At 45.1% G+C, this 11576-nt stretch overlaps 1 protein-coding gene across 1 annotated transcript; it reads left to right on the top strand.

The window, feature by feature from the left end:
• Window positions 1–1641: 1641 nt before the first annotated feature.
• On the top strand, window positions 1642–10328 carry LOC141264258 (protein QNR-71-like). Its single transcript, XM_073676546.1, has 11 exons — window positions 1642–1830; window positions 6124–6276; window positions 6355–6498; window positions 6575–6739; window positions 7773–7931; window positions 8353–8697; window positions 8836–8994; window positions 9071–9170; window positions 9250–9452; window positions 9717–9804; window positions 10121–10328. The coding sequence occupies exons 1-11, from the start codon at window positions 1764–1766 to the stop codon at window positions 10269–10271; spliced, it is 1734 nt and encodes a 577-aa protein (XP_073532647.1). The 5' UTR covers window positions 1642–1763; the 3' UTR covers window positions 10272–10328.
• The last annotated feature ends 1248 nt before the right edge of the window (window positions 10329–11576 follow it).

The following is an 11576-nucleotide window of genomic DNA, read 5'->3' as shown; positions in this document are numbered from 1 at the left end:
GTACAATATGTCACGAAAAAACAGTCTCAGAATCAGTGGGATCCATTGAAGCGTTCCACAAAGTGACAGTGGTCAGAATTGTAAAAATTGGCCTGGTCATTAATGTGCAAACAGCCTTGGGGGGTAAATGGGTTAATTCATAGTGTGCACTCTTGTTAGCTATGACATGAAATATACAATATTATTACTATATAATAAGGTATTCCCCATACATAACTAGAGAGGATACTACACAATAATGGACAATGTTATAAATTCTGTAATCTTAGCATAACCAAATGTGTATACAGGTTTTATGAAAACAGGAAACAAGCTTGACAACAAAGTGATCAGAAACCTTCTAAATGATCTCCATATTCATTTCTATATAAAAACAATAACTGTTCATATGTTCAGGCTTTTAAGTGACTTTTAATCACTTCAGGTTTCCAAAAGCACCAAACAGTTAAAAGAAGTGTGTGGACCAATTCTTCAGGTGTTCTTCGCTTGGAATACACTCCATTCTTTACAGCAGGATGGGGGAAAAAAAAGTCCAAAAGATGCCTGCTTTTTTTTTAGGGGTGAGGGGGGAGGGAGTTTTATGAGCGTTTCCACCTAAATTAAAAAAAAAAAGCTCATGTTTTACTGATTGCTTAAAAGACTTCAAAAAGCATTACAAAAAATGCACAAAAGAACGCCCCCAAAAATAAAATAACACCAACAAAATAAGCTTGAAAACTACTTTAGGGAAAGGTCTAAATAAAACTGTAAAAAGACACTTCAGAAATAAAAAACACACAGCAAAAATGACAAACTGCAGGCATATCTTACTCTAGTGGTGGTTTTTTTGTTTTTTTTAATTAAGACCACCATACTAAATGCCAGAATATATTTCCCTCTGAGACCTTTTTTTTTCCATTTCCTTTTAGCATTGGCTTTAAAAACCGCACAAAAAAGCGAACGTGGAACGTACCATAAAGGTACAATTATGTGAGATTTGTTTAATCTATAAAATCTCCATACAGATTTACCATGATTTTTGTTTCACCTTTCAAGATGCAAAAAGTCTGATGTAAATGTAACCTTAAGAATCTTAGGCCTCCGTCACACGTCTGTGTTTCCAGTACATGTTGTATCCGTTGTTTTCATAGACACCACACACACCCATTATAACATATGGGGCTGCGCATATTTCCGTGTTTTTCCGGCAGCACGGATGACAAGGACCAATACAAGTCTAAGGGTCCGTGAAAATCACGTACAGCACACGGATGGCGTTAGTGTGTCATCCATGTGCTGACTATGTTTAACAATGCAAAGTTTAGTAATTTATTTATTTCTTTATCCAAACCGGAAAAAACACTGATGACACTGAAGGGGTAAAACCGGACACACGGATGACACTTTTATGCCACCTGTATCAATTTTATATGTAAGGCCACGGCCCCACTATCAGCATTTGGTCAGTATTCGGTCAGTATTTTTTCTCAGGAGTGGGAGCCAAAAGCAGGAGTGGGTGATAGATGCAGAATTGGTGACTTGTTTCTATTATACCTTTTCTCTGATTGTTCCTCACCTGGTTTTGTCTCCCACTCCTGAGAAAAAATACTGACCGAATACTGATAGCGGGGCTGTAGCTTAAGTGTTTTATATGGAGATGTGTAGGTGGCCTAAACAGGAGGAGGGATCATGGGGATCTACCTCTATGTCTTGCAGCTGTGACTTGTTGAGCAGAATATAAGTGCTGGAGTGCAGATCCCTGAGCAGCTCATTCACTTCTCAGGATGCTGGTGGCAGCAGTGGGAGGGCTGGTGGTGCTCTGCCTGGTCTCTGGCATCCAGGCAGGAAAAAGTAAGTGAGGGGTTAACCAACTTGGTTGGCGATTAGCTATTTTAGTATTACAAGATCCACAATGTATGTTATAGACCTAGATGTGGGAAGATTGACGTGGTGTTTTGTGCTGGTTATTTAGGTGTCAATGATGATAATTCTGTGCTATATCTCCTGATCAGTATTGGGGCTTAGTGGCTTATACACAAAATGGCTACAGTAGAGAAGTGGTCACTGTATCTGTACAGGGTGTTCATTGTGGCTGTAGTCAGGCAGTATATGGAATTGATACTTGTCTAGCTCACTAAGCCTCTTTAAAGTATATTAAGAAGTAACTGATGCGCCCCAGGGCCGTGGGGTACTCGGCAGCTGGGCCTCTGGCTGCTGGGGAATATCACGGTGGCTGGCCTGGTCTGTGACCCAGGGTGGTCATTGCAAAAGGAGGGATAATTCTATATGGGGTTTTAGGATTTTTTGTGATGCCACCTGTGGTGTCTGGTGAGGATCACCAGTGCTGCAACTGTCCTCTGAGGCAGATCTTAGGGCAGCTTGGGATGGGATGGCTCCCCACAGGTGGAGCAGGCCTCAGGTCAGTGATGTGAGGGAGAGTGGGTTGTGCTGGGTGTTGTAGTGCAGGAGGAACAATGGTGCCGATTAAAGAATGGACGGAGGCAGTACAGTGCAGTCATCCAAGGTTTTACTCACAATTCTTCAGACAGTCCACAGGTGCACCGTACAGGTTCAGGCCTCCCACGTCACGCTGCGTTCCCCAAGCAGGGGTTCAATCCTTTCTCAGGCAGCTTGGGAATACCTGTCAGAACCCCACTTTCTCATGTTCCTATTTTGACCGTCTTCACACTAGGTCCTTCTCCCTCCTGCTCTGTGCTGCCCACTCTCAATCCCGCTTGGGTGCTCTGAAGTCCTTCCTGTACGTCGGATCTGGGACCTACTTGACCCTCCTGGTGACTAGAATGCTGCAACGATCCCTCTGTCTTCTGACAGATGCGGGGCGTACGGGTGCTGTCCTGCACGCGCCGTACCCCCTGGGATCCCTTCTATAACGGAGCCTGCTCCCCTCCTGGGCCTCTGACTTGGCCCTACTTGTGGAGCAGATCTCCTAATGAGACTCTGCCCCTGGACTGTTCTTCTGAACTGCTCCCTAGAACTCTGATCTGCCACCTTAAGATGGCTGCCCTATTTATACTCCCACTAAAGTGCTCCCTCTAACTACTTCCTCCACCCACACCCACTACTGGTTCCCCCTACCTTTGGGTTCCCCCCCACTCCAGCCAGGGTCAGGGCTCAGCAGCTGCTCTCTGCATGCTGGCCTGGAGCAGTGTAGTGTTGGATGCAGGTGTTTGGGGTTCCGTGCAGCACTCCCATCTTACGAGAGAAGGGAGACCCCACACCTCGGGGTGAGGTGCAGTACCTCTGTGGCAACTGAACCCTCAGGGGTGCCACATAACCATTGTTTAACTTTTTTTTGTTGTTGTTGTTTACTATAAACCAATGGAAAAACTTGGTAATAGATCTTAAGCTCCCCTCCTGAGATCTTTCATTCCCAATTCATGGGTAAAGTCTGAATAGACTCTTCCTGTTTCTGAGACCAGTTTACAGTTGGTGCTCATGTTTCTATGGAGGAATGTAACTGGTTTCAGGTGCACTTGTGGCAGAATACTCTGCATCTAGCACCTTCCCTCTTCATAGAACTTTAAAGGCACCAAATGTAACTCTACTACTTGTCTTCACTGAATACAGATTCTGTTATTTTACTCATGAATTGAATGCAAAATCAATCCAGGAGGAGAAGGAATCCAATGCATTAGAGTTGTTTAAACTTCTACAATTGCTTTATGAAATAAACAAACAAATTGTTACTATTTGTCTTTATGAATCTGAGACTTATTGACAACTACTAATGATAGATTGTGACTCGCCCCCTGGGCCGTGGGGCACTCAGATCCGGGCAATAGGGGGAACGATGGGAGTAGTAGTGGCAACCCGGTTCCGTGGCTCAGGGTGGTCAGGCCAGTGGTAGTCTGTTATGTGTTATTAATTATGTCCGACTACGCCACCCGTGGACTGCGGTTATTAGGAACCGCCGCTGCATGCAGACCGCTGGGGCTGATGAGGTGTGCAGCTAGGGTAGTGTGACTCCCCACGGGAAGAGTGCGGCCCCAGGGCAGTATAGTGGATGGTGGGAGTGATGGTAGTGAGAGTCCCGGTGATGATAGTGCTGGAGGAGCAAGGAGCACACAGACAACAGGTTGCAGTCCAGGGTCTTTACTAAACAGGTAAACTGACCCACAAACAGTCCCAGCTAGGAGGGGACCTGGATGTCTGAGAGCAACGGGGAAATTGGCCCTGGTCAGGGTGAGGGTGTAGGCCTGCCATGCTTTCTGCGCTCCTTCTGGCTATTTCCTCCTGATAGGGTAACAGCCCACGTTTCCGAGCTTTCCGTGTATTCTTGCCTGTATGGCCTGCGACGTGGGTTCCTTTCTGCTCCCAGCCTGGTACGGCTTTACTGGTCCCTTCGGTTGTGGCAGGGCCTCCAGGCTTCTTAGGCCAGGGAATATACAGTCCCCTGCGGACTGGTTATCTGCTGGGGGATGTGGAATCCTCTCAGCCTCAGACACCAAAGTCTGGTAAATTAAGTCCTCTTTCTGCCAAGACGGGCTCTCTTCGCCTCTTGTCTCTGGCTTGTGGCTCTCCTCCTGCCACACTTCCTCTTAGGTGCAGTGCAACTGTCTGTCCCTGTTCTGCTCTGGGACAAGTCTCAGTGCTGAGACAGGCCATCAAGTTCTCCCTAACCCTGCCCCCAGTACCAGCTTTTATAGGGGCAGCCAGCTCCCCCTACTGGCCTGAGACAGGAGGCATTGCATGCTAATGTTCCCCTGACTAGAGGAAACCCCCCCCCCCTGCTCTCAGACACAGCTTTAATTACACTTGTGGCATCCAGGCCAGGGTGACACAATTGTCCCCCAGATCATTTCCATGATTTGGTGTAAATTGAGTGATCATATGGCAATATTTGACTCTGTACAGCTGTAGAAACTTGGTCCCAATAAGGGATTATCAATGGTGTCTAGTTCTCATAGGGAGAGAGTAATATGTAAAATACTGGTAAGGTTAACTAAACCTGGTGTTACCTGTAGCCACCACTCTCTAACTGGGTTATTAGACATGTCTCTTCCTTCCACAGGACTCTATGGGTTTGCCAGAAAAAGCTGAATGGTACCATAATGAATGCAGTTGCTGCTTGCCCTATGGATGGGTGTCTGCTTTTCTTTATTAGACAACCCCTTTTAATTGGAGATAAAAATCTAGGCCCTGAGGAAGCATAAGCTAAATTGGACACATGTTGGGGCCTGGAGCCCCTGCTGAAGGCACAATGCTGGTGTAGCAGGCCAAATTAGCCCTTGTCCAGACTAAACCTAGGTATAGTTTAGCCCAGGCCAGAGTATACCCTGGGGATAAACTGTCCTAGGCTGAACCATACCCGGGGGTGTAAAATGGCCTAGACCAAACTATACCTCTCTAATTTGAGCCCTTGTAAAGGAAAGATTTTTAGATACCATCTTTTTTTAATTTTAAAACTGACTTGCACGTAGTGGGAAGGTAAATGTGTTTAATCACATGATGCTTGATTTTGCAATACAATGTTACTGGTAACGAACAGTCATTACATCTGAGATTACCGTTGTGCTTTTACCTTAGAATGCAACTGTAATTTGATTTTATCACTTCACTAGTTTTCTCATTTTCTTACCCAGTTTCTGGTTGAGAAGTGTGCAGATCTTTCTATCATTCTCGGACCATACACAAAGCTACTTTTAATGTGTAACTACTGCGAAGGGCAATAGGATTCTCTACCTCATATCTTTGTGGAAGTTTGATTTTGTTTTACTGATTGATGTTTTTCTAATTCAAGTAATAAGTCTATTTAGAACTTGAACATTTTAAGTCAGTTATCTTCCCACATAACTTGCTAATATCAAGGTGGAGGAGGGGGTATGAAATGGCCTGGGTCAGTTTTATACCCTGCAGTAAAAATTGGCCTAGTCCATAATATATCCAGGGTATAATCAAGCCTAGGCCGCTTTAACCCCTGGGTTTAGTCTGGACTGTTAAACCAGTATTAGATGGTGGCTATTGAAGTGCAACACTTACAAAGATGGAGGTGTGTGTCACTTTAAGTATAACCTTCTGTTCTGTTAATGGCAAGAAATGTAGGGAGCAGTTTAGTCCATGTATAGATGGCTTCTAGAAGATTTGTTTAGATCTTTATACATATGTCCTACATTGTACAAACAGGGTTTCAGGATGTAATGCGGTTTGGAGGGAGATCTGGCTATAAAGGTCGCAGTAACCATATTGATGGCTGGTCTCCTGACACCAACTCATGGGATGAGAAGCTCTACCCTGCCTGGAAGTCTGATGATTCTAGATGGGAGAACTGCTGGAGAGGTATTCCTCAAGGTGTATGCATGGCTCCATTTCATTGAAAATGACTTAAAATCATGCTGCCTTATCCTTTCTGTCTAGGTGGCAAAGTGGTGGCATTGCTGACCAGTGACAGCCCTGCGCTGATAGGGTCAAATATCACTTTTGCTGTGAACCAGCAGTTTCCCCAGTGTCAGAAAGAGAATGAAGATGGAGACATTGAATATGAAAGGGGATGTGGAAATGGTAAATGCAGATCGAGCAGTTATATATTAGATGCTGTATCATAGTATGAGGCTACTCAACTATTGTCTATATCTAGAATCCTCCAGCTTCCCAGACCAGTATGTGTACAATTGGACCAAGTGGATGGACTTCTGTGATGAAGGAAACTGCAGTTTCCCCAGTAACTTTCCAGATGGAAAACCATTCCCGCATCACCCACACTGGAGACAACACAACTTCATTTATATCTTCTCCACCCAAGGTAAGGCTTGTGGATTCCCACTCTCAACCCCTGCCTCCCCTTCTGAGTAAGGCAGGTAGCTATAGTCTAAAGAATTTGGGGCCCAATTCATCAAAGCTTCCACACGAGCGTTCTGGTGTAAAAGCTTTAATGGGTTGCAACATTTAAGTGCATGTCAGAGTTGCACCTAAACTTTGACTTTTGGAGTCTTCACAACAGTTCTCCTAGCTCTGCTAAAATAGGCAGAGCCTGAACAGGGGTGTGATGCCACCAGTTGTCTAATTCATAACTAGCTGTGGTGTTCCCTACACCAGACATCTCATTTAAGTTACTGACTGGAGTAAAATTTCTAGCGGTGTGTCCAGAGTTACGTAGAGATGTGCACCTCTTCAAGAATCATGAGCATCTGACCCCACCAAGAACACCAGGGTTGTGGTCATAAACAGTGCCTGAAAGGAGATAGACAAGAACTTAGTTCACTAGACATCTACAGGTTAGGTCACCACTTTCTGAATAGTGGGTGTCTGAGCGCTAGCATAGATCAGCACACTGGGGCATTTTTCTTCCTCTTGCATAATGAAGCAGCGGGTCAGTTGCCTGACCACCACTACACTCCTTCTCTATGGGGCTGCCAAGCACTGAGCTCAGACTTTCCTGGCAGCCTCCTAGTAAGTGGCGTAGCAATCAGGCCTCTGACCTGCTACTTCGTTATGTAGCATGGATACCTATTTCCTGTACAGGTGATGTCGATAAAACCACTGATCCACAAGCTCTCAGCTAGCCACTGTATAGGTGAGACACTGGTGAAAACCTTCTAAATTAAATGATGCATTAATTTCATGTCAGCTTAATTTAGATATGTGCATCTGTTGTACCTATTAAGTTTAAAAAGAGTAACTAAATTTCCCCACCCACTTTATAATGTATTTACTTAAACTTACAAAAGGCATGAACCATGTAACCAGGCTGGTGCGGTGTATGTTGGGATGATGGTGCTCCCCTAAAATATTTAATTTGACATGGTGAAGACTTTGTTCTTTTCCCCTCTGATCAGGCCAGTATTACCAACAGATGGGGAGATCTTCTGCTGTTCTGTCCATAAATACCACCAACATCACAGCCGGCACACAAATGATTGCAGTCACAGTATTCAGAAGAGGTTACCGGAAGCATTACCCAGTTGCAAAAGCAAGCAGCATTTATGTAGTAACAGGTAAGTTGTGAAGCAGAAATTGGGCCCATAAACTGTAGCTCATACTAACAAATGTGGTGGCATCCTAGAATGCCTCTGAAGAGACATGTTAGAGGGTCATTCATGAAGGCTATGTAGAGCAGAATGGACATTATCCAGTACTGTGTCCTCTGTAAATTAAATGCTGTGGGGGGCACTTGCTTGTGCTAGGGCTTCATAACTATACTACATGCGTCGAGTGGAAAAGCTCACTCACTACGTTGAAGGGGTACCAAACTCCATGGCAGGGACTTATTGGCCAGTATAGTCATTTCTCTCTGCTTCTTTAGATCTGGTATATTGACCCAAAAGGTATACTCAATATTCAGGATTTTTAATATAATTCTAATAAAGATCAGTTTTTAATGGCATTTCTCAATTGTATATATTCCTTTCCCTTAAGATGAAATTCCATTTGATGTGAAGCTTTCTCAGAAGAATGACAAGAATTCCTCAGACAACATCTTTATTAAGGATTCGCCAATCAAGTTTGACATCCGAATCCATGATCCAAGCCATTATCTGGCTAAAGATGAGCTGACCTTCGACTGGGATTATGGTGATGGGAATGATTCACTATCCAACAGCCCAGTCTCTAGTCATAACTACACCCAGCTTGGAAACTTTCTTGTTAACTTGACCATCAGAGCTGCCATTCCTGGTCCATGTAAACCAGCTACACCCACTCCAGTCCATACAACACTTCTACCAACTACCATCAGTACTTTCACCACTCCCAACTCTACTGGTAAGTAGGAATGGCCTTAATCTTTATGTAATCTGAACAGGTATGGAGCTTCAGGGATACAGTGTGCTGTATAGTGACCTGTATCTCAGATGTTCTCCGTGTAAGACTACACCACAATCCAGCAACCTTTCCTTGCAGGTAACTCTACAGACTTGCCATCCTTTGACACTGAAACTCCTCTACCCACTGAGCTGCCCAATGTTACCACCAGCCATACCACCACTCCATATCCAACTCCTGCCCCAGACTGCTTCATATATAGATATGGCTATTACCACAACAACCTCACAGTTGTAGGTGAGTTGTCTGATATTTCTACACTGATTCTTGCAATATACAGGGTCAAGAACCTCAATTCTTCACTAACTTTTAGATGGTATCCTTGAGGTCAACATTGAAATGACCAGTGTTCAGGTATCCACATCTACAACCGGCAAGTCTCTAATTGACTTTGTGGTAACTTGTGAAGGAAGGTACGTCTCTGCAACAGTAAGACCATTCTGCAGAACTTGTAATGCTGTTCCCTGTTTGAGATGACTACTGTCCTTTCAGCCTGCCTACAGATGCCTGCACAATAGTCTCAGATGCCAGCTGCATGATTCCTCAAGACATGGTCTGTGATGAAGTTCCGGCTTCTGATCAATGCTTACTGACCCTGAGCAGGACATTTGAGCCAGGATCCTACTGTGTCAATATTACACTGAGCGATGGTGCCAGTCTGGCTCTCGCTAGCACACTGGTGTCTGTAGATGGTGGTAAGTGACTCTGTACTGCTAATGTCTATCCCATAGTGGCTTCTAGTATATAGACCCTAATTTAATAAGCTTACAAATGAGTGAACTTGCTGTTACATTCTTCTTCTCCCCTGATATAGCCAAAATGTTTCTTGAAGTGAATTGGCAGTTACTCCCAGTCCATAACTGCTAATATTCTTGGCCCTCAAATGTGATCTTGCATGAAACTAGGTAACAATGTTGTACAAATGTCTGAGCCTTTCATATTCCTCATCCCCTCTGTAGGTTCTTCACCACAGACGGCTTCTGCAGTACTTGTTCCTTTTGCTCTTGTAGCCCTTGTTGCTCTGGTGATTGGTGTTGCCTTGTACAGGTGAGTTAATGCTCCAGCACGTTGTGATTTATGGGATTCACTTGCAATCTAATCTTTAGGGTCTGTTCTTTACCCGAAGTGGATACTCTACAGCAAACTGGATGAGCATTTGTGGACTCTATCCAGCTGTTGCTGCAAAAAAAAAAGCTTGCTCAGAAATGAACCTGTAGTTCAGATGACAGTACTAAAACAAGACACTGGAAGATGTTCCTGCATAATAGATGTATATGTCAGGCATCTCCTGCACAAGTCTAGACCATAAATTAGACCAGCCTAATACATGCTGTGTGAAATAATACATATTTTTCTTTTTTAGGAGATACAAGGAATACAAGCCTATTGCAAATGCATCAGATGGACGGGGTGGTCAAGGAATTGCTGTGTACTTCAGTCAGGTCAAGGATGTTCTCTTCAAAAGAAGCAATGAGCATGATCCTCTTCTGAAAAGCAAAGCTACAATAATATAACTCTGCTGTAAATGTCTGCCATGTATTGGTATTCTGCTGTTTCATCTAAGGTGTTTAAGCTGCAGTTAATAAAATGTCTCCTGTCTAAATCTAATTGCATTGTGGAATATTGTGCCATTTACAGTGCCCTCAATAAGACACTATTGGGTGGGGGGGCTACATCATAGTAACTGCTGCTGTGAACTGTTCTTTAATAGAGCATGCTAATATTTAGAATCTATAGGAGAGAGAGAGTAAAGGGCAAAGTGATGCCAAGGTACTATTACAAGATTAGCATAAAGTTATCCAGATGTATCAACCAGTGATATGGCTAGTAGTGATGAGCGAACAAGCACCCCCTCCCCCCTCCAGAGCATGACTACTATTTCTGGGTTGCTCTGGCAGGAACTTGGGTCCCTTCCCTGCATGTTCAACGCTCTTTAGAGAGCCAATGAACATTCAGGGATTGCCTGCCACGCACTGAAATGCCGTAGCCATGTTGGTTGTGGCATTACAGTGATTGGCTGGCTGCACAGCGTCAACACGGCTATATAAGAACTGGCGCTGCTATGCTCATCTACCCTGGAATCAGGCAGAGTAGGAAGAGGTGTTGTTGTGTCAGGGAGAGATTTGCTTGTTTATAGTTAGTATAGGTGACGCGCCCCCTGGGCCTGTGTTGTGCAGGGGAACCCGGAACCGGGCCTGTTGTAGCATGCTGGGGGTTGTAGTCTCCGTGTGGCGGTGACCCGGTCCGTGCCCAGGGTGGTCAAACCAGTGGCAGTCTTAATGTATAGCAAATTTCCGACTACGCCACCCGTGGATTGCGGTCAGTGGGGACCACCGCTGCGCTGCCGACCGCTGAGGCTGATGTTGTTTGCGCAGCAGAGTATGGGATAACTCCCTACGGGAGAAGTATTGCCTCAGGGCAGCTAATGTGAGAGATGATGGGAGTGATGGTGTGAGGGTCCCAGTGCTAATGGTGCTGGTGCGGCAAGGAATCAGAGACGTGAGGTGCAGTTCAGGGTCTTTACTGATGGTACAAGGCAGACCCTCCTGGGAGTACTGGCTAGTATAAGGGGCCTGGTCAGTCTGTGAGCAAGCAGGAGTTCCCCTGGCCAGGTGGAGTTGTAGGCCTCCCTGTTTATCTGCACTCTTCCTGGCTACCTTGCTGTCAGCGGTTACAAGTAGCCCACGTCCCTGAGTATACCGTGTGGTGCTCACCCGTATGGCTGGTGACTTGGGGCCTTCTGTTAGCCTCCGCTCCTGGATGGCGACGCTGGTCCCTTCTTTGTGACTGAGCCTCCGGGCTTCTATGGCCAGAGGACC

The sequence above is a fragment of the Phyllobates terribilis genome, unplaced genomic scaffold (genome assembly GCF_046119375.1).
Source record: "Phyllobates terribilis strain yellow unplaced genomic scaffold, ASM4611937v1 Scaffold_4__5_contigs__length_816908805, whole genome shotgun sequence".
Lineage (NCBI taxonomy): Eukaryota > Metazoa > Chordata > Amphibia > Anura > Dendrobatidae > Phyllobates > Phyllobates terribilis.
The sequence above is the reverse complement of the archived record's forward strand: the minus strand, read 5'-3'. Positions and strand labels throughout refer to the sequence as shown.

What these genes read in the sequence shown, in the direction of transcription:
- LOC141264258 (XM_073676546.1), top strand. Translation starts at nt 1,764, where the DNA reads ATGCTGGTGGCAGCAGTGGGAGGGCTGGTGGTGCTCTGCCTGGTCTCT. An exon ending in TGAAAGGGGATGTGGAAATG is followed by an intron (nt 6,499 to 6,574) that starts GTAAATGCAGAT and finishes GTCTATATCTAG; the next exon opens with AATCCTCCAGCTTCCCAGAC. An exon ending in TTATATCTTCTCCACCCAAG is followed by an intron (nt 6,740 to 7,772) that starts GTAAGGCTTGTG and finishes CCCTCTGATCAG; the next exon opens with GCCAGTATTACCAACAGATG.